This window comes from Hippopotamus amphibius, chromosome 6 (genome assembly GCF_030028045.1).
Source record: "Hippopotamus amphibius kiboko isolate mHipAmp2 chromosome 6, mHipAmp2.hap2, whole genome shotgun sequence".
In the NCBI taxonomy this organism is placed as follows: Eukaryota; Metazoa; Chordata; class Mammalia; order Artiodactyla; family Hippopotamidae; genus Hippopotamus; species Hippopotamus amphibius.
In genome coordinates, this window is record NC_080191.1 from 138,741,143 (window position 1) to 138,764,919 (window position 23,777).

At 38.6% G+C, this 23,777-nt stretch overlaps 1 protein-coding gene across 1 annotated transcript in view; it reads right to left on the bottom strand.

Moving 5' to 3' along the window:
- KPNA4 (karyopherin subunit alpha 4) overlaps positions 1–15,914 on the bottom strand; it is a 59,774-nt gene extending 43,860 nt beyond the window's left edge. The window contains exon 1 of the mRNA XM_057739101.1: positions 15,781–15,914. Within this exon, the coding sequence (XP_057595084.1) occupies positions 15,781–15,849 (69 nt within the window). The 5' untranslated portion in view covers positions 15,850–15,914. The remainder of the gene's footprint in view (positions 1–15,780) is intronic.
- Positions 15,915–23,777: the final 7,863 nt, after the last annotated feature.

The window sequence follows — 23,777 nt, forward strand, 5'->3', positions numbered from 1 at the left end:
GATACACCATATTAACAAATTGAAGAATATAAACCATATGACCCACTTTGTTGCACACCAGAAACTGGCATAACAGTATAAAGCAATTATACTCCAATAAAGAGCTAAAAACAAACAAAAAACCCCCCAAAAACCATACGATCATCTCAACAGACGTAGAAAAAGCTTTTAACAAAATTCAACACCTGTTTATGATAAAAACTCTCCAGAAAGTGGGCATAGAGAGAACCTACCTCAACATAATAAAGGCCATATATGACAAACCCACAGCAAACATCATTTTCAGCGGTGGAAAACTGAAAGCATTCTAAGATCAGGGACAAGACAAGGATGTCCACTCTCGCCACTAGTAATCAACATAGTTTTGGAAGTCCTTGCCACAGCAATCAGAAAAGAAAAAGAAATAAAAGGAATCCAAATTGGAAAAGAAGAAGTAAAACTGTCACTGTCTGCAGATGACATGATACTATACATAGAAAATCCTAAAGATGCCATGAGAAAACTACACGAGCTAATCAATGAATTTGGTAAAGCTGCAGGATACAAAATTAACACAAAGAAATCTCTTGCATTCCTATACACAAACAACAAAAGATCAAAAAGAAATTAAGGAAACAATCCCATTCACCATTGCAACAAAAAGAATAAAATATGTAGGAATAAACCTAACTAAGGAGGTAAGAGACCTTTACTCAGAAAAGTATAAGACACTGATGAAAGAAATCAAAGACAATACAAACAGATGGAGAGATATACCGTGTTCCTGGATTGGAAGAATCAACATTGTGAAAATGGCTATACTACTCAAAGCAATCTACAGATTCAATGCAATGCCTATCAAATTACCAATGGCATTTTTTACAGAACAGGAACAAAAAAATCCTAAAATTTGTACAGAGACACAAAAGACCCTGAATAGCAAAAGCAATCTTGAGGAAAGAAAACAGAGCTGGAGGAATCAGATGCCCTGACTTCAGACTATACTACAAAGCTACAGTAATCAAGACAATATGGTACTGGCACAAAAACAGAAATACAGATCAATGGAACAGGAGAGAAAGCCCAGAGATAAACTATGGTCAACTAATCTATGACAAAGGAGGCAAGGATATACAATGGAGAAAAGACAGCCTCTTCAATAAGTGGTGCTAGGAAAACTGGACAGCTACACGTAAAAGAATGAAATTAGAACATTTCCTAATACCATATACAAAAATAAACTCCAAATGGATTAAAGACCTACATGTAAGGCCAGACACTACAAAACTCCTAGAGGAAAACATAGGAAGAACACTCTGACATAAATCACAGCAAGATCTTTTTTGACCCACCTCCTAGAATAAGGGAAATAAAAACGAAAATAAATAAGTGGGTCCTAATGAAACTTAAAAGCTTTTGCACAGCAAAGAAAACTATTAAGACGAAAAGACAACCCAGAGAATGGGAGAAAATATCTGCAAATGAATCAACAGACAAAGGATTAATCTCTGCAATATATAAACAGTTCACGCAGCTCAATATCAAAACAACAACAACAACAACAACAAACAACCCAGTCAAAAAATGGGCAGAAGACCTAAATAGGCATTTCTCTAAAGAAGACATACAGATGGCCAAGAGGCACATGAAAAGTAGCTCAACATCACTAATTAGAGAAATGCAAATCAAAACTACAATGAGGTACCACCTCACACCATTTAGAATGGGCAACATCAGAAAATCTACAAACAACAAATGCTGGAGAGGGTGTGGAGGAAAGGGAACCCTTTTGCACTGTTGGTGGGAATGTAAGTTGATACAGCCACTATGGAGAACAGTATGGAGGTTCCTTGAAAAACTAAAAACAGAATTACCTTATGACCCAGCAATCCCACTACTGGGCATATACCCAGAGAAAACCATAACTTGGAAAGCCACATGCACCCCAATGTTCACTGCAGCACTATTTACAATAGCCAGGTCATGGAAGCAACCTAAATGTCCATCAATAGATGAAAGGATAAAGAAGATGTGGTACATATACACAATGGAATGTTACTCAGCTGTAAAAAGGAACGAAAGTGGGACATATGTGGAGACATGGATGGACCTAGACTCTGTCACACAGAGTGAAGTCAGAAAGAAAAAAAACAAATATCATATATTAACGTATATATGTGGAATATAGAAAGATGGTACAGATCAACCAATTTGCAAGGCAGAAATAGAGACACAGATGTAGAGAAGAAACATATGGACACAAAGTGGGGAAAACAGGGTGGGGGCAGGGAGGAGGGGGGGTTAGGGGGAGATGAATTGGAAGATTGGGATTGCCATATATACATAACTAATAAGAAAAAATATCAAATTGTTCACTTTAAATATATGCAGTTTATTGTGTGTCAATTCTCTCTCAATAAAAGTTCTAAATGAAAATAATATCCAAGCTCTAAACATAAAAAAAACAAAATAAAAAATAACAGTAAGAATTTCAATTCTTTTGGGTATATTCCCAACCCAGGAGTGAAACTGCTGGGTCATATGATAATTCTATTTTTAATTTTTTGAGGAATCACCATACCATTCTCCACAGCAGCTGAATCATTTTGCGTTCTCACCAACAGTGTACCATGGTACCAATTTCTCCATATCGTCATCAATGCTTGTTATTTTCTGGGATTTTTTTGTTTTTTGCTTTGTTTTTTTAGTAGTCATTCTAATGGGTATGAGGTGGCATCCCACTGTGGTTTTCATCTGCACTTCCTCAATAACTAGTAACATTGAGCATCTTTTCATATGCTTGTTGGCCATCTGTATATGTTCTTTCGAGAAATGTTTATTCAAATCCTTTGCCCATTTTAAAAGATTTTTTGTTGTTGTTACTGAGTTTTAGTTCTTTATATATTCTGGATATTAACCATATATTAGATGTGCAAATATTTTCTCCCATTCCACCAGATGCCTTTTCCTTTCTCTTTTGTTACCTATGCCTCTGGTGTCATACCCAAGAAATCACTGCCAAATCCATGTCATGAAACCTTTGTCTTATGTCTTCTTCTAAGAGTTTTATGGCTTTGTCTTATATTTAGGCCCCTGATACATTCTGAGTTAATTTTTGTATACAGTGTTAGGTTAGGGCCCAACTTCATTCTTTTGCTTGTGGATATCAACTTTTCCCAGGACCATTTGTTGAAAAGACTGCCCTTTTCCCATTGAATGGTCTTGGCACCCTCATCAAAAATCATGTGCCCATATATGCAAGGGTTTATTTCTAGGATCCCCACTCTATTTCTCTGGTCTATGCAAATATCACAGTTTTCACTACTGTAGCTTTGTACTAAGTTTCAAAATTGGGAAGTACGAGATCTCCAACTTTATCTTCTTTTTCAAAATTACTTTTGGCTATTAAGGGCCCATTGACATTCCACATTAATTTTAAGATGGATTTTTCTATTTCTACAAATAACACCATTGAGGTTTTGATAGAGATTGCATTAAATCTGTAGATCACTTTGGGTAGTACTAATATTTAACAACAATAAGTATTTCAATCCATGAACACAGTATGTCTGTCCATTTATTTGTGTCCTCAATTCTTTCAGCAACATTTTACAGTTTTCAGTGTAAAAGTCTTTCTTTCCATTGGTTAGTTTTATTCCTAAATATTTTACTCTTTTTAATACTATTGTAAATGAGTATGCCTCTCAATTGCCTTGTTCCTTGTTAGTGTTTGTTAATTTTATATCCCACAAGACTGTGTCCCAGTGGTTCTTACTCAGGGTGATTTTGCCACTCAGGGGACATTTGGCAATTTCTAGAGACAATTTTGACTTTTACAACTTGGGGGGAGGGGGACAAACATGCTACTGGCATCAAATGGGCAGAGGCAAGGGATGCTGCTAAACATCCTACAGTGCACAGGAAGTTTCCCACAACAGAGAATTATCTGGCCCAAGATGTCAATAGTGCCAAGGGTGAGAAATTTTGCTATATTTTACTATGAGTTATTCTCATCAGAACCCAAATTAAGTCCAAATGTATTTTTAAAAACGTACACAAGAAAAAGGAAACATTCTAAAAGATTAACAGCAGTAAGATTATGGGGGATTATTTTGTTTCCATTTTTTCCAAAAAACTTCTACAATTAACATGCCATCACCATTTCAAGAGAGAAAATTAATTTGATTTGAAAATTTTGATTTAGTCACTAATTCTAATCATCAGAGTAGATGCCCCCCCCCCTTCTTTTTTAAAGTTTCATTTGATTCCCACAAGTATTTACTTAAGTGTCACTTATATGCCAGGCTCTGTGATGAGAATCAAGAATAGAGTGGTGTACAAAACAGACAAGGTTCATACTTTTAGGGAGCTTGTAGTCTGATGGGAGAGATCAACACCGAGTATATACACTAACAAATTATGATACGTATTCTTAAGGAAAACAACAGTGGGATTTAACTTTCAATTAGCCTGTTCAGGGATGGCCTCTCTAAATGATATTGAAGATTCAAAAGATGAGAGATAACCAGGCAGGTGAAGGAAAGGGGATGAAGGGTAAAGGGAGTGGGGAGGGCGTTCTGACAGTCAGAGCAGCATGTGTCACAGGCCTGAAGAAGAGAGGGATATTAATGTGTTAAGAGTTAGAAGAATTAAAAGAAGACGAATGAGAGCATAGTAAAGGAAGATAATAAAGTGAGAGAGGTAGGAGAAGGAGACAGGGAGCAGATTTGGCAAGGCCTTAAATCATAAAAAGGTCTCAGAAAGGAGTCTGAAAGCTACATATGGTGGGATGCAACTGAAGCAGTGGAGGAGTGTGATCTGGTTTACTTATTTTTTTTTAAAAGAACCACGTTGATTATTTTATGAATTAGAGAAGAGCAACAGCAGAAATAAGACAACCACTGTGGAGATTAGGTAATGATGAGGTAATAATGATTTGCCCCAGATTTTAACAGTGAGTAGAAAGTTAACAGAAAAGAATGGAGTGACATTAACTAAATAATGTCATACTTACAACTTTATCTAAGAGAAACTTCTCTTTCCAGGGATGTTGTTGCAAAGCCAGCAAAGGATGTTACTTATGTGACACCCCCCACCCCCCTTCCCTACACCACAGCTGACTGAGGAGGTGAAGGGGAAAAGCCAATCCATAAGAGGCCAGCAGTAAAAACAATCAGCCTCAGTTTGGACAGAGCTTATTAGCGCAAGCAGATTCTCTCAGTAATTCAACACAAAAATTACATAAAGACTAAGAGAGTCAGTAACTAGGAAAAAAAATTAACAGCTGAATTATTGGTTGGCAGAACAATGGAGCAAAGATCCATGAATTCCTATCTGAAATATCTGGGATATGTTAGAACTGGTTCCTTACTTTTCCTGACACCCCACCCTTATTTGACATAGTCTGAATAAGAGTGTTCCTTGCATTCTCTCTTTTTTTTTTTTTGGCCCCGCGGCACGGCTTGTGTCATCTTAGTTCCCCAACCAAGGATTGAACCCAGACCCTCAGCAGTGAAAGCACCAATTTCTAACAATTGGACCGCCAGGAAATTCCCTGTTCCTTGCATTCTTAAAAGCTTAAACAAGTATCCACTAAAGTGGGATTTTAATTTTACAGAAATTGAGGCTAAAAAAATTATTATAAAGCTTTCCTAATGGTATATAGCTAATGAGATGCAATCCTAGGTCTTCTCGTTCTAAAAATCAATCTTTTCCACAAATCTCAAGGAAAGAGTTATCGGATGCCAAGCATTTAAAATGTCCTTTCCCTTCAAATGTGAGGAGTATTATTTATTATAAATTTGAATTTAGGAACGAAAGATAAGAGATATACTATAACACTAGCTCACAGTGGTTGAATGTCCCCACAGGGTCAGTTTATAGCGGGGATCTGAAGAAATCTTGACCTACTAGAATGTAAAACCGTGAGAATAGGAATTCAGTCCGTGTTATTCATTGCTCTAGCTTCACTACCTAAAACAGAACCTCAGACACAGAAACTGAATAAATATTTCCTGAACAAGCAAATACAGGGAAGGGTAGATGAAGAAGTGAATGAAAAAGAGCTGCCAAGAGTTCACCTGTGACCCTTAGGTAGTAGAAAGTTGCCACAATCCCTATTTATTTCTCTTAGTTAAGCTACATCTTTATTTAGATACAATTCACATACTATATAAGTCACTCAGGGTGTAAAATTCAGTGGTTTTTAGTGTATTCACAAAGTTGCACATCAATCACCATTTAATTTCAGATCATATTCTTCACCACAAAAAGCCTCATCCCCATTAGCAGCCACTCCTCATTTGCCCCTTGTCCCATGGCCTTGGCAACCACTAATCAACCTTGTCTCTTTGGATTTGCCTATCCTGGACATTTCATATAAATGGAATTACAGAATATGTGATCTTTCCTGATTGGCTTCTTTCAAGTAGCATGTTTTCAAGGTCCATCCACGTAGTAGCACATGGCAGTGCTTCATTCCTTTCTATGGTAGAAAAATATTCCACTGTATGCAATACCACATTTTGTTTATCAATTCATCAGCCGATGGACATTTGGGTTGTTTCCATGTTTTGCATATTTTAGATAATGCTTCTAAGCACATTCATATACAAGTTTTTGTGCAGACACTTGTTTTCAATTCTCTTGGGTTTGTACCTAGGAGTGGAACTCCTAGGTCACATGTTAACTGTTTAACTTTTTGAGGAACTGCCAAACTGCATTCTAAAGTGGCTGCACCATTTTACATTCTCATCAGCCATGTATCAGGGTTCCCACTTTCTCCACAGCCTCACCAACACTTGTTATTGTCTTTTTGCTTACAGCTATGCTAGTAGGTGTGAAGTGGTATCTCATTATGGTTTTCAGCCTAATGACTAGTGATGTTGATCATACTTTTTATTTGTTTATTGGTCCTAAAGAAGCTTTTTCATAATTTAAAGATAATACTGATAATACTATCTTAAAGCTGGAGAAAAGGGAATTGGGAAAAATTATTCACGACATTAAGAGAAAAAAAAGTGAGTACTCTAATGTTAGATGTTTAAGAAAACAGCTGATCAACAATGAACTCAATTCTCTAGCTATACCTGTGAACACTTCTATACAACAGTCCAAAGGCAAAATAAGAAACCACTCTACATCTGTATTGGATGGTAGTGCTTTATAATTTTGTCTTCAATAGGCTTTTCCTTTCTTCTTACTCTAACAGACAGAACCATATTCCTCTGCTCACAGTGATTAATTCAGGTATAAGCATGCAACCAAATCTTAATCAGAGTCCTTTCTAGACTTTGACTAGAACTCTTATAACGTAGCTATTGCTCTGAACTTACTGGGTTATGAGAGCCAGATCCCCCTCACTGTGCTTAAACTACTTTGAACTGGGTTTCTGCTCCCCAAAACAAAACTATACAATATTAAAAACATCAAGGACTTCCCTGGTCACACAGTGGTTAAGAATCTGCCTGCCAATGCAAGGGACACAGGTTTGATCCCTGATTTGGGAATATTCCACATGCCACGGAGCAACTAAGCCTGTGTACCACAACTATGAGCCTGCGCTCTAGAGCTCACATGCCACAACTGAAGCCTGTGCACCTAGAGCCTGTGCTCCGCAACAAGTGAAGCCACTGCACTGAGAAGCCTGCGCACCACAAAAAATAGTAGACCCCCTCAACACAACTAGAAAAAGCCCACTCGCAGCAACAAAGACTCAATGCAGCCGAAAAAATAATTAATAAATAAATAAAATGTTAAAAAAAAAAAGGCTCTTTCAGCTTAAAGCCATCAGACCTGTTAATATCAACATTATGGAAAAGAAGTTTATGCTATTTAAAGCCACTATTCTAAAGAAAGCCAGAAAATATTGGGTTTCATAATTATTAAGAGCCAAGAGTAATATAACAACTATTCAAAAATCTTAAGACTTTATTTTGCTTTTTTTTTCTGGACCTGTAACAGCTGAAAGTGGCTAAAGAGCAGCAGGGGAATAGGCAGAATGGGTGGCAAAAAGGTAGGGTCATTTAATACCAGGTAGAGATCAGTTGTAGGGCCTTCAGGATACAACTGCTGTAACTAAATTTATGTAACACTTACTTTAAGGAACCACAAAGACATGCTGTAAAAACTAAAACAAGCATTAAGAGTAGACACTGGGAAACTAAAGCTTTCATTTAAAGAACTAGAAACTGAGACAGAACATAATTTGCTTTCTAATATTAAAAATATGTCTATCACCAAATTATGAAACACCACATCATCTTAGGATTCTGACTTTTGTTAATAAAAATTTAAAGAAACTTCAGGTTTGCCAAAATACACCATTATTGAAAACGTAATTTATATTACATGGAATGTAAATTAAATTTAGGGTAACAGTGATAGCTAATCAAATTTTCTCTGAATTGTGAATAAAGAGTAATAGAAAACAGTTTACTCTTTAAAATAACCAAGCTAATCTTGTAGTACCAGCAAATGTCTATGGCCTTAAACCACTTTTCATTATGTGTACCAAATAGTGTGAATTAGAGCTATTTTCTGGTTAAATTTATAGTCTTATGGGACAACAGTTACAAAATCTACATAAAGCATTTACTAACCTACTTACAACACAGGATTAGAGAAATGAAGTCAGAAACTAGTAATTTTGTGACAATTTGGTTAAGCATGCAGGAGAAAGTAGGCTTTCACTTGAGTGCTAATGAAGGGAAAAAGAAGCCTTTCCCAATTCATATGATGTGATTTGAATTATGGTGAACAGTGGTACAAAACGAACTGCAAACAAAATGTTATTCTGACAGGGAACACAGGGGGTTATTTGAATGTAATGTATGATAAAGCAAGTTGGTAGAAATAAAAAGAGCCACCATTCACTCTGCCTGCACTATATGTCAGGCACTATTAAGCATTTAAATAGTTTAAAGAGATTAACTTCCATAACTACTAAACTAGGATTCAAATCCAGGTGTGACTCCATAGTCCATATTATTTAACTGTGATACTATAAAGCCTTTTAAGAGGTTTTTATTAATTAAAAGCGACAACCACCTATAACAGAAGCAATAAGAATAAACAAAGACAGTGATTCTCAAAGTGTGGTCAATGGGCCCCTTGGGGACACTGAGACCTTTTCAGAGGGTCCACAAAGTGAAAACTATTTTCTTAAATTACCACTAATACCTTTTTTTTTTTTAATGTTAACATTTGCACTGTACTGCACTGCAGTGGGTAAAGCTGCTGGTGCTTTAGCATGAATTAAGGCAATGTCACCAAGCTGTATTAGTCACTGTATTTTAGCTAAAAAGAAAAAAGCCTGCTCACTTAAGAATGTCCTTGATAAAACAGTAAAAAAATTACTTTTATTAAAAACCGGCCTTTTCTTTCTAAAATTTTGTGATAAGATGGGCATTACACATAAACCATTCCTACAGCATACCTACTTCTGCAGTAGGATGACTGTCTCAGGAAAAAGTATTTGTGGGACTGTTTGACTTGCTGATTGAACTAGACACTTTTTTCATGGAACATCATTTTTACTTGAAAGAACAACTGAGAGACAAATTATGGCTATTCAGACAGTGTCTGGCAGATGTTTTCACAAAAATGAGCAAAGTGAGCTTATGGCTTCAAGGAAAACAACTTAACAATATTTGTTGCTAATGATAAAATTTGAGCTTTCAAGCAAAGATAAGAATTTTGGAAAACTTGTGTCTACCACTGTGAGCTTGACAGATTCCCAATACTTAAGATTTTTTTAATGAACTATGTTGTGATGCTAATAACTATACATTTCGTTGTATAAAAATGTGTGCATTTGGAAGATCTACATAACTCAGTGAACTAATATTTTCCAGACGACCAATACATGATATTACAAAATCAGGCATGTCTGAGCGCAAGACAGACCAATGGATTTTAATTAACAGAGTAAGAAAAGTTTACTAATGTGGCTTCAGATTCCATACTGCAACCAACTTTTAAGAAACTATTTTTTCTGGAGTTTTAGCATATATGGCATGCTATGGTATATCAAAGAATAATTCCCATAATTATCTGAAAAGGCTATTAAACATTCCTTCCTTTTTCAATTGCCTACTGTGTGAAGTTGGATATTCTTCATACACTTCAATCAAAAGAGCATATCAAAAAGACTGAATTCAGAAATAGATACGAGAATTCAGCTATCTTCTCGAGCCAAACATTAAAGAAAAAAAAAAGTTAAACGTGGCCATTCTTCTCACCAAATTTTTTGAGTTTTCAAAAATAAGTTATCTTTGGTTAGAAATTTATGGTTATATAAAACAGCTTTATTATTGTTATTTTCATGAGTTAATATTTTTAAAAATTCTTACATTTAATTTCTAAAATGGTAAAAATTGATACTGACAGAAACTTCTAAATAAAGCTTTTAGAGGGTCCTTATTTTTAACTGCATAAATGGGTCTGGGCCCCAAAGCTCTGAAAATCTCTGAACTAAAGCCATTACAAGCTCATATACTGTCCTTATTTAGTATGTGCCAATATAAAGATAGTTTTCATTTTATCTGTAGAAGAAAGGAGTCTCCCTCATCCCTGTCTTACTAAACCCAAATGGTAAGCATAGTAAGTAAATGGATTGTGTTCTCTAGTTTATAAAGTCCACAAATGAAACACAATTTCCAAAAATATCTCTGGTTTAAAAAAAAAAAAAAAAAGGAAACACTTACTGAATGCCTATTATACCCCATGACTATGCTAGGTGCTTTCACATATAGCCTTTTAATCAGCTTTGAGATCTGTATTAAGGCTGAGAGACATTAAAGGGAGGTAATATCATACGGTACAAATAGTATAGACTTCACTTTGACACACCTGAGTTAAAAACATTCCCTTGAATGTTATGCTATTATGTCACTTAACTCTTTTAAGAATTTTTTTCTTTACATAATGAATAATTCCTACTTATATGACTGAAAGAAATGAGAATACCATTAAAAGCATATATAGCAGATGCTCAAGAAGTTAGTTCCCTTTAATCAGACTTCTCCTCTGTTCCAAAACTAAACCAGTGAGTATCACAATCATCATTTAAGGTTAGATTTGACGAGCTCTCATTTCACTATTATTGGCCTCAAGTAGATGAATGGTGCTCCAGTAAACATTTAAAAATATCTTAAGGACCCACAACCACTATCAAATATAAGAGATCAATGTTTAATAATTCCCTACACATTTTTCTCTAAAGTAGTTTCATTCCTTTAAAGCTATATCACTCCTACAACTCTTCCCAATCTTGTTATATTCACATTTGACATACTAGTCTCTATGAAAAACAAAGACATCTTGATATCTCTAAGAAAATTATCAGTGAAACAATTCTGAAATTGGTTGCCTTACAAACTAGGAAAGCTGGCAGAAAGCACAAAAACAATTATTTAATTCCCAACTATATTTCTATCAGATATTTCATATTATCACATGCTTGGACTAGTATATGAAAAATTAGACAGTGGTTATTTTAAGTATAGTAAATATGTTCCAAGATTTGTGATGAGAGAGGTCAGTCTCTAAAAGTTAACAAGCCTTAATACCTTAACAATGCCTTTCACTCTGCACAGTTTAACAAATCACCAAGGCCATTTCTAAACAACAAAACAGCTGATCAATTTATTAAACTCTTGTCAACCAAGCAACTATTTTTTCCTAAAGTTCAAGCTGACTTCTATATTTTATGTTGTGTGGACAGTTACAAGTTTCTAATTATGCAGCATTTTAATATTCTTTTATTTTTAGGGTATTAGTGTTTTTATAGGAACTAATTATTTTTCTAACAGAACTTATGCTCTATTAAAACCTGGACAATCTCAGAACTTTTATAAAAATTACGCAGGTTTATTAGAAAGTCTATAAGAGAAGTCCACCTCTACTTCTAAAAGCAACTAGATGAGATTTTGCTTTATTCTGACACATTTTTAAATTTTAAATTTGGTCACTGCCCATTTCCTGTGTTGTACTGAGCATACCCTCTATGGTTACTATCTCAAACTAATGATGATCCTCTACCACAGTGCACAAAAGAAGCCACACCTTGAATATCTGACAGTTCCCATAAGTTACTTTAAATGGATACTGACATATACCTTCTTTAATGCTTTTATGTTTCAAGAAGTTAGCATGATCATATTTTGGAGAAGCCAGAATGGTAGAATGAAAGATAGAAATGAATATCAGATTAAAGGCTATGGAATCCATTTCAATCCTAACAGTTAGAAATTCTAACTTTAGAAGGGTCACTAACTCCCTGTGCCCAAACTGCCCTTCAACGAGCAATTACATATCTTTACATTAAAAATGTTCCCATTAATTTTAAGTTCAACTTATAAATGCACATGGAGAAAAAACAAACAGCCAACTGCAAGTAAGGGAGTAAGAGAATCAATTCCACAGAATCCTATTAAATCCTCTTCCTCCCCCTAAACAGAAAAGCTGAAGGTGATAAAATGTTTAGAGAATTGCCAGGCATCTTCCTAACATTAACCTATTAATCTCCACAACACTCATGAAGCAGATGTCAAGAACCTCTAGTTTTACAGATGAAGAAACCACAGAATAACTGATTCTCCCAAAGTCACATGCAAAGTTAGAGATTAGATTAAACTAAACTCTAGGGCTTTGTACTTGCCATAATTTGGAATCAAACAATGTTAGATTAAACCAAAAAATGCTACAATTATCTCACTCTACATGCTATCCTCTGTATCTGTGCTGTCCAATTAGGTAGCCACTAGCTACATGCAGCTATTAAGCACCTGAAATGCAGCCAGTCCAAATTGAGATATGCTGTAAAAGACCAGATTTTGAAGACTTGTATGAAAAGAACATGAAATATCTCATTCAAATTTTTTAATTGATTACATGCTGCAATGGTATTTTGGATATCATTGGATTAAATAAAATTCATTGCAGACAGCACTGGTCCATACCTCTTTTCAAAGACCTTCCAATGAAACATGTCATTGTAAGATCAACCAAAAAGCAGTATTTTCTTAGAATTTACTGTAGCACAACACAGACACTATATTTTGAAGGGGGAGGAAATGGGCATAGTTAATATTTTGAGGGACACAGGCATATATGTAATTAATAAGTACAAAAAATAGGCCTTCTAGTGTTCTCTAAGGATAACAAAAGATGTTTCTATCTCACTGCAGGCATATGAGACAGAATAAATCACAAGTGAGGGGAAAGTATGACTCTCCCTTAAGTCATATTCCATTTCCTTAGGTGGAAACGTGAAAATATTCATACTCCTAATGCACACACAGGGTTATCAAAGTCACCAAAGTATGCCCATAGGCACAATGAACTCAAAAAATGTTACCTAATGCGTATTTATAGTTATTTTTTAAAAAACACACAACGTAATATTGTTCTAATATAGAATCAGCACAATCTTATTTTGACTAAAATAATAAGGGATATGCAGCAAGGGGAAACATCAATTTAAAAAATGAGGATCACCTGAAAATAGTTTGGCAATTCCACAAAAAGTTTCATATAGAGTTACTATATGATCCAGTAATTCCACTCCGAGGTATATAACCAAAGAGAAAACACAAGTCTACACAAAAATGTGTAGATGAATGTTCAGAGCAGCATTATGCACAGAGTTAAAAAGTTGAAACAATGCAAATGTCCATCAAATGATGAATGGATAAACAAAATGTAGTATACCTACACACTGGAATATTCAGCTATAAAAAGGAAAGCAGCACTAATACGTTCTGGTTACAATGTGTATGAACCTTGGAAACATTATGCTACCTAAAAGCAGCCAGTCACAAAAGATCACATATTGTATAACTCCATTTATATGAAATACCCAGAATAGGCAAATCTAAAGACAGAGTGGCTGCTAATGAGTTTGGATTTCTTTTGGGGGTGATAAAAATGTTCTAAGATTGATTGTGCTAATGGTTGCACAACTATCTGAAAACACCAAAACCCACTTCAAATGGGTACACTGTATGGTATGTGAATTATATCTCAATGAAGCTATTTAAAAAAAAAAAAAATGCAGCCAGAAATGTAGAGGGGAAAAGGATTAGAAGGACTGTTAAGCATTTAATTGCTATTTGTCTGGATTTTTGTAACTTTGCAGTATTTATGTTTTTAGGTTTTGTAATTTGTAATTTTTTCCTCATTTTAAATATTCATACGAGTCAAAAATTTTTTTCATATTACACAGCCAGGTAAACTTAATGAAAATCATAAATTCTACAATTAAATGTAGTGACTTATATCATAGTATATGAATTATTAGTATGTGAATTGTATCAATAAAGATGTTAAAAGTTTTTCTTTTAAAAAAAGGGATTATAAAAATTACGTCTCATGCTAACCGTAGAACAATCAGAATAAACTAGACACTTAACAGTCCCTCAAACTAGGAAATCCATTAAGACAGCACTAACTGCCTTGGAAAGTAAATGGCTTTGTGGAAAGCCCAAAAAATAGTTACTATCTCAGTCAAGCAAATGCTCAAAGTTCAGAAACAGATGATGGGAATTTGAAGATCTCACTACAGGAAAGTACAAAGAAACAACATAAAAATACTACTTGACCGCTTTCTCTTAAGAGCTAAACTCTTGTTTCAGATGCAGGAAAGAAATATTAAAAAAAACAAAAACAAACAAACAAAACCCCCTATTTACCTGGACTCCTAAAACTTAAGGGAAGAAGTCTTCGATCAAAAATCTGTGATGTATTTATGTGTGTTTAACCCACACACCTATGTAGCCTAAGAACCTCAGGAGCAGCTGTTATCTAAGATAATGTAGGTTTTTAGCCACCCTTAGCTGTTACCTAAGATAATGAAGGTTTTTAGCCACTCTTTTAAAATAATAAAATGTGATGGTGCCATTCCACAGCCCATCCCATCCCCCACTACCACCACCACCACCACCACCGGCAGGTGGAGGGAAAGGATACTGTAGACTAGAGGATGACAGCTTTGTATAACCCTTTGGACTTTATGTGTAAGAATGCAGCTGGTGGTCTCTCAGGAGGGGGTAAAGAGATTTATGAACAAGCTGAAATAAGGGGTATCCTTTGCCTGGAAGAGGGCACACCGTGAGCCACATCTTGAATCAGCTATATCCACAGTAAAACACAGGCCGCTGGAAGGCACTGTTAGCATCACCAGGATGGCCTCTCACGCCGGGTTTTTTTTTTTCAACGGAGAAGTTGACTCCTGTAGTTTGGATACTGGGGGGAGGCAGGGGTAAAGCGGGAGTCGGGGAGACCAGAGAAAATGCCTTTAAGTGAAGACGACTCGGGCCTCGCTGAGGAAGTTCCGAGCCCCACTCGGTCGCCACACGCCAGCCCCCCTCACCTCCCACCGCCCTCTTTCCCGCGGCGACAGACGTCGGTGCGGGAGCCGGAGCCGGAATCGCCGCCGCTACCGGGATGGGGGCCGCAGCCCGGCCCGGGCAGCACGGCACACGCGCGCCGCCTCCGCGCTCGCCGCGCCCGGCCTCCCCACCGCGCGGCCCAGCCCCTCGCACCCGCGCCGGGCCGGCTCCGCGGGGCAGGCCTAGGCCGCGCCGGCCGTACCCCGGCACCCCGCTCCCCGGCGGAGGCGGGCCAGGCCCGACACAAACTTCCCGGCGCGTTTGCACAGGCGTCACGGACGGGCCGGCCCCCAGCGCCATTCCCCCGCGGCCCGGCGGCGGCTCCCGCCCCTGCTCCCCACACTCCGAGTCCCGGCGGAGATCGACCCGAGGCCCACGGCGCCCACCCCGCCGGCGCCCCGGAGTTTACCTCCAAGTCGCGGCCTTTGTTCTTGAAATTCTTGAGCCGTTGGTTGTCCAATTTCTCGTTGTCAGCCATGGCCGGGCCGGTGACTCCTGCCCCCGCCCGGGCCCCGCGGGATCCGCCCCAACCACCACGCCGCACCGACACTCCCAGGAACCGGGCCGCCGCCGGAGCTGCTGTGCCCGCCGCGCCGCCGCTTCCTTCCGCCCCTCACCTGCCTCAGCCGTGGTCTTCTCCTCCTCTCCCCTCCCGTCCCCCCCCCCGCCCTAACCCCAGCGCGACCGCAGCTCCGCCGAAGACAACTGCGGAGCCGGGCGGCGGCAACGGCGGCGGAATGTGCTGCCGGCTGCGAGGGGGAGGCAGCCTCGATCTGAGGGCCCCGGCGCCGCGGCCACGCCCATCGCCGACAGCCCAGCTCGCCGATTGGCCAACCAGACTCCGGTGCGCTCGACCAATCGAAAAGAACGATGGAGAGCGGGGGCGGAAGAGCGAAAGGAAAGGGGAAGCGGGCGACGCTAGGAGGAAGGGGCAGGGGGCTGGGCCGGGAGGGGAGGGGCGCGGCGGAGGCCGAGCTGGGAGGGACCACGTGCCCACGGAGCAAGGGGGAGGAAGCGAGAGAGAATTTAGGAGGCGGAAAAGGGAAGGAGACGCCCTGGGACAAGTTGGTTTGCTCTGGTTGTAGGGCCCGCCCCAGACGTCTCGGGTCCGGGGTAGAAGCCCAGTTAAAGTACATTCTTTTCTTCTTCGGGGCACTTTCTTTTCCAGGGTGTTCTTTGCGCGCTCCGCTGGCTTTACAGGAAGTGGGATCTGCGCCTCGGCTCCTCCTGGGCTCGGGACAGCCTCTTCCTCTCAACTGAGCTCCTCACCCTGGCAGGGGTCTCAGTCGCCTGGGGGCCCGGCCTCCGGGCCCGGACGGGAAGGAGTGACGTGCATTCGGAGGCACATCGGAGAGCGGCAGGGACAGTGGGTGGAAGAGGAAAAGGACGCTTTAGACGAACCTGATTCATCCTCTCTGACCTAGTCCCGCAACAGGTGGGAACTTGGGAAGCGCTGATGATCCTGCGATGATACCACCTCCTAGCTATTTTGTCTTAGAAAGTTAAAGGAGCTTCTTGGTCACAAAGTACTAACTTCTGGGAGGCGGGGACCGTGGCACCCGACATAGAAAATGTAATATTGTAACTGTTGAGAAAGGAAATAAGTTCCAAAGATATGCATCTCTACCAGAAATGTTATTACTAGAGGCAGAAATAACACAAGCTACAAAAGAACGTGCCAAAATGTTTCAGAAAACGAGAGAAGGAAAAACATAGTTAAATCCAACTAATAGCTCCTTAAATCTGCAGGAAGAATTCAGCAGCAACTGGGGTCGGAAGGAAAGCGTGGCGTTTGCAAGTTTTAGGAGTGTTTAAATTTAGTGAGATAGGGGGAAGAGACCGTTATTCAAACTCCATTGGGAAATTTTACACCCGGTCCCTCCCACTTCCTTACCGGTCTGTTTTGTGTGTGTGTGTGTGTGTGTAGAACGTGCAGAGATAAAACGTTTAAAACGAGAATAATACCTTTGAAGCCTTCAATACTTTGTATACTTTGAGCTGCATAGGCAAACAGAAGCTGTACCTGGAAATAATTCACACTGAAGGTTAACTTGAAATGTAAATTCAGTGTCGATTTTAAGTTTAAAATGATGTTCATTGTAAACCTGTATTCCCCAAAGAATCATTTAATTGAAGTAACATTGCACACTGTAACACTGATGTCTTCCAAGTGAGTTTAGGTTTCTTAAGAAAATTCAGTTCAGAATACCGTACTCCTAAAAGAAATGTGTGATCACAGTTATCCACTAAGAGAGATGCAATACCAACAGGAAATAACCACAACTTGTAATTTCGGTTTTTAGTATTTGTTTAATGTCTGTCTAAGATCTCTCTCCCTCTCGAGACGATAAGCTCTCTGAAGTCAAGAACCATATTTGCTTTTTTCTCTTTGCACCCGACACCGAGTACTTGGCACGGTAACGTGCACTCAGTGACTATCAAAGGCAGGACCTGAATCTAAGCTGCTATGAGTGTATGTTTCATAAGTTAAAAGACAAGCTAACATTTCTTGATTAAAAATGCTGATTGAGTTGTTACAGCTTCTAATTCACACTGGGCTCCTTCTAATAATTCTTAATTTCCTATCATGCTCATCGTAGGGTTAAAGTTCAGGGAGTAGATCAGACATAGGCTTCAGGGCAGACCCCCCTACATGTTTAGGAGTTGTGACACTTCTAAAACGAACAATTATCCTTAACTATAATGCTTAGGTAGTCTGTTAGCTGGCCTAAATTTTTCATTTGAAATTATCACTACCCATTGCCACTCACTTTACACGTTTAGTGTCTGTACCTCCAGTTCTTCCCAGATAGAAGACACATAATTTACACAAAAGGGGTAATTTTTTTCCTTGGAGTTGGTAATAGATCTAAATGCAGACTGGCCATCTAATTGGCAAGATATGGTAGCTCTAAGTATAGTTAGGAGGTGTCAGAAATTTAATTTGCTGAACTAAGGAAATAATAAAATGCAGCCATTAATACCATTTCAACATAGACTATTTAACAAATGTTTTTTGTGTATATGAAATATAGTTATAACCAAACACTAGAAGACTTATACATGAGACCTGGTTTTTTTATTTTTATTTTTTATTTTTTTATTATTTTTTTGGGGGGTACACCAAGTTCAATCATCTGTTTTTATACACATATCCCCGTATTCCCTCCCTTCCTTGACTCCCCCCACCGCGAGTCCCCCCCACCCTCCCCGCCCCAGTCCTCTAAGGCATCTTCCATCCTCGAGTTGGACTCCCTTTGTTATACAACTTCCCACTGACAACTATTTTACAGTTGGTAGTATATATATGTCTGTGCTACTCTCTCGCTTCGATGAGACCTGTTTTTAAACAGGATATTCAATAGGAGGTACCTAATATCCTGACTTGTTATCGCTTTGGTATAAGAAAAGTCTAAAACTTTATGGAGATACTAGCTTTCAATGTGTAGTGAAATTCTCCTCTTAGAGTCACTTTCTAAGTAAAGAAATTTTTTACTTTATTTGCTTTACTTATTTATTTATTTCTCTGTTCTGCACCAGAAATTTGTGAGAGGATTCATGAAGCTTTATACAGGGTTTTAGTTGATCAAATGTAATTTCAAAAATAAGTATAATTTGATCATTATTTCATTTAAGCATTTTGAAGTATTCTCATGATACATTCATTAAATTGAAGATCATGGAATCCCTCTTTAATCTAGAATATGAATCTTATAGTTTGTGTTACTGTTTGGGGAATTATGTGTGATTTCTTAAGCAAAACTCTAGGCAGTATTTGCTGAATACTTGATGAAACAAGAAGCAGTTTTATATGTTGCTAAATCTTAATTAAAATGTAATTCGTGTTTTTTATAGTGGGAGTGTTTTTTGTTTTTGTTTTTTTGAGAGAAAAACACTTGACCTTTGTTAATACACTTTTATTTTCTTAGGAAAACAGAACTGATCAGGTATTGGGGGACTTTATTCCTCTTTATTGCCAGGATTTTTCAGACTTTTGTGGAGACTGGAAAAAATTACTTCTTATTTTGACTCAAGTCCCTGAATGGTAAGAGATTACAAGGCTAGCTGTTGATAATAATCTGATTGAGAGAGATGAGCCCCAGTTTTTCTTTAACTTATTTTTTTAAGCTTAGTTTTGACTAATTAATTGGAGAAATACTCATAACTCATATGTTCAAATCATTGATTATTGGTAAATATCTATTTGTATTGCCACCAGGCAAACATCCATAGATTTTCTAAAACTTTTTTCACTTCCTTTTTATTTGGACCTAAATATTGGAAAAATGAAAGGATATATACTTTTCATTTTTAATTTTTAAAAAGTAAACAACACAGAAGGAGCCACTTAAACCAAATAGTCAAGGATACTGATCATATGACTTAGAGCAGTCTTTCTCAAACAGAGTTCCCCAGATGTAGATGTTGGTAAGTGTTCCTCAAAAAAAAAAAAGAAAGAAAAGAAAAAAGAAAAAAACCCAAATAACCACACACACAAAGTTTCCTTGACCTAACAATATTAGGAACTTGGTGGGTGGGGTGGAGTGGGAACTTTGAGACAGTGTTAAGCAGAACAGTATTTGGAAACTTGAAATCAGTGAGCCTAGAAGGGTCACTATTCCTCTTCAATTTGAAAATGTTGTGTTAATAGCACCAATCTGTAAGGCACCAATCTGTAAGTATAGTGACTTATGAATGGGTGGTATTTCAAAAGTTTGCTTGAAGATTAGTTCTTTGAAATGTGAGCATAAGAGCATGGTCATGACTGGTGAGTAGGTGTTCAGGTTAGCCCACAAGGGCTTATTTAATCTATAAAGCACTTCTATGAATGTCATGGAACCTAGTGACACTATGTGGCAATAGTTCTATGAGGAAAATACTGTATTTGGATTTACAACTTTGGCTGGGAGGAGCACATTTCTTGTCTTCCCCTCTATGCAGCAGGAACTTTGTTAGGAGAGGAAGTTACAAAGTACAGTGTTCCTTACATGTAGAATTTCATGTATCAGAGATTCTGCAAATTCATATCTTACCTAATGTTATGGGAGCCTCGCCTAGCTCTCACTAGTCAGGCTCCCATGGCTTCCAGTAGCCCAAACTGGTAAAGAGGATTAGGATTCTAGGGGCTGAGAAATAAGGAACTGGGACCAGCCTCTTGCCCAATACTTCTCATTGCAGGCAAACTCCTTACCCCTATCTTTTTTTTTTTAACTTTTTATTTTGTAATAATTACAGACTCACAAGCATTGCCTGCCCCCCACCCCCACCCCCCAGAAAAAAAAATACAAGGAAGTTCTATATATCCTTTACTCAGCTCCATCTCCTCCCCCGTGGTAGCATCTTGAGTAACTGTAGTACACTATCAAAACCAGAAAATTGATGTTGATATAATCCATAGAGCTTATTCAGAGGGGAGGGGAGTCATTACAATGTAAAGACTATTTGAAAGTATCAGGGGCTGCCTGTATACTGGAGCCTCTTATAACCCTATGCTTGAGAATTTTATAATGACAACAATAATAATTGCTACTGGGAATTTCCTGGCAGTCCAGTGGTTAGGGCTCTGCATTTTCACTGCTGAGGGCCCAGTTCAGGAACTAAGATCCCATAAGCCGTTCAGCGTGGCCAAAAAAAAATAATAATAATTGTTACCAAATATTTAATACCTACCATATTCTAGGCCTATGTATTCTATCTATGTGATGCATTTTATTATCGTTATTTGCATTTCTACTATTATAAACATAACAATTATTGAGCAATTATGGGACAGGCAGTCTTCTAAGCATTGATAATATTGCTTCTGAATCCTCACAACAACCCTATGAAGTAAGTATATTATTACTTACTTTACAGATGAGCAATCTTAAGCATGAAGAGGTTTAGTAGTTTGCCTAAGATCACACAGTAAATAGAAGAGCTGGCATTTGAACTGGGTCTGACACCAAAGCCAGCACTCCTCATTACTATCTGGGTACATAGACTTCAGTATTCACAGTAACCTTTCAAGGTAGATATTATTGTTTCTGTTTTTTGTATGAGGAAACTGAGGTTCAGAACGGCTAAGTAACTTGCTCAAGATCCTATACAACTAACAATTACCAGAGCCCCTGTTTGATTCCAGGCCTGACTAGCTGCAAGCCCTCACCATTTCTAGTTGGCCATTGTTATGCACTAAATGTCTGTGCCCCTGCAAAATTCATATGTTGAAACCTCATGCCCAGTGTAATGATGCTTGGAGGTAGGGGCTTTGGGGGTGATTAGGTCATGAGGGTAGAACCTTCATGAATGGGATTAGTTCCCCTAAAAAAGAGGCCCCAGGGAGATCTCTCATCCCTTCCACCAAATGTGATTACAGCGAGAAGACTATGATCTATGAGGAAGCAGGTTCTCACTAGACACTGAATTGGCCATCCCTTGATCTTGGACTTTCAGCTTCCAGAACTGTGAGAAATAAATTTCTGTTGTTTATAAGCCACCCAGTCTATGACATGTTGTTATAGCAGCCTGAACAGACAAAAAATAAAATTTGCTTCCCTGAGTTTGTTTGTTCATTTGTTTGTTTGCTGTGGATTGAACCTATGCCCTTGGCAGTGAAAGTGCACAGTCCTAACCACTGGACCACCAGGGAATTCCCACATCTCTGGTTTTTAACACAGATCTCTGCCAGACCGCAATGATATTGTGATATAAGAAGTATGTATTTGGTCTTCCTCCACAGTTCTGGCTCAGAATTCCTAAAACCTTCATAGTTTGCTAAGCAGTAAGGGTTATAGAAATGTTTGCTTCTCAGCTTCTGAAATAGCTCCAGAATGAAACAGGTGTCCTTTCAACCACCTCTGACTTTATGTTAACATGATGATTTTTGGAAAGTCTCTAAGGATAGGGACCTCTGGGGAGGGGAGAGGGACTGGAGCTTGAATCAATGGCAAATGAAGCCTCCATAAAAACCCAAAACCAACTGGTTTGAAGAGCTTGCATGTTGGTGAATACATGGAGGTGCTGAGAGGGTGGCGAGCACAGAGAAGGCATGGAAGCTCTGAATCCTTTCCCCATACTGAGCCTTATGCATCTCTTCCACCTGGCTGTTCCTGAGTTATATCCTTTTATAATAAACTGGTAATCCAGTAAATAAACTGTTTTCCTGAGTTCTGTGAGCTGCTTTAGCAAATTAATCAAGCCCTGGGAGGGGGTTATATGAACCCCCGATTTACTGCTTGTGGGTCAGAAGCACAGATGACAACTTGAACTTGAAACTGGTATCTGATATTAGGGGGTGGGGCTTAGCCCCACAAGACTTAACCTGTTGGATCTGACACTATCTCCAGGTAGTGTCAGAAGTGAGTTTAAAGGTAGGACACCCAGCTGGTGTGGCAGAATTGTTTGATATGGGGGGAAAAAAGTCACATTTGGTGATGAGAAGTGAGAGTGGTGCTGTGAGTGGACAGAAAACAGAAGAGAATTTTTTTCCTAAACAGGCTCTGAAGAGGTCTAAGTCTGAAATGCCTGAGGCAGTGTTTGTCAAACCTCACAGTGTTTCAGAACCGCTTGTAAGATTTAAAACCCCAGCTGGTGGACTCCATCCACAGAGTTTGTGATTCAGTAGGTCTCGGATAGCATCTAAAGATTTGAATTGCTAACAAGTGCTCACTTGGTGCTGCTGGCACTGGTTCCCGGAACATACTTTGAGAAGTACTAGATCTGGCTTGCCATCCCATTTAAGGTGGTTTCAGCCTAAGATAAGGATAGAGTTAAAATAAGGATGATTAGGCATCACAGTAATAGATGATGATATGTCATGCAAATTTTCAAAGTATTGCAAATACAAAATAATTGTTGTATGACTCTTACTCAAAAAATGTACCTCATAATTAATGTTTCAAGGATAGAATTTACAGGTCAGTGATATCCAATTCCATTTTACTTTCTGAATAGATTCATGCAATACTTTCCAGGGTCCCCTTTCTGCCTCTAGTTTTTCTCTTGTTTTCTCAAGTGCCATTTTCTTGATGACAGTCTTCTAAAAGACTAGCTCCACTGAGCCTGTAAAGTCTATTCTGAGTTCCTTATTGTTAGCTTAAATCTCATATCCTCTGCCACTTCCCTAGCTCCTTGAAGGCTCAGGCCTGTCCCGGTTCTTGAGTCAATCTGCAAAGAAGCAAACATGTCTCTATTAACTATTCTTCCTTGACTCCTGAACTCTAGCCTGTTTGCCAGGTTTTCTACCTTCTCAGAGCCATGCCCTTGTAGGTCCAGTCAGGAGTGGGTTCTCCTGCCACATCTTGACTGCTCTCCCAGAACCGTCCCTGATACCAACAAACAAAACAGAAATGAATAGTTAACTTTATTTTTAGTCACCCTGTTCAAGGGGATTCCTTCACAATCAAAACAATGGAAAAGAAAAAC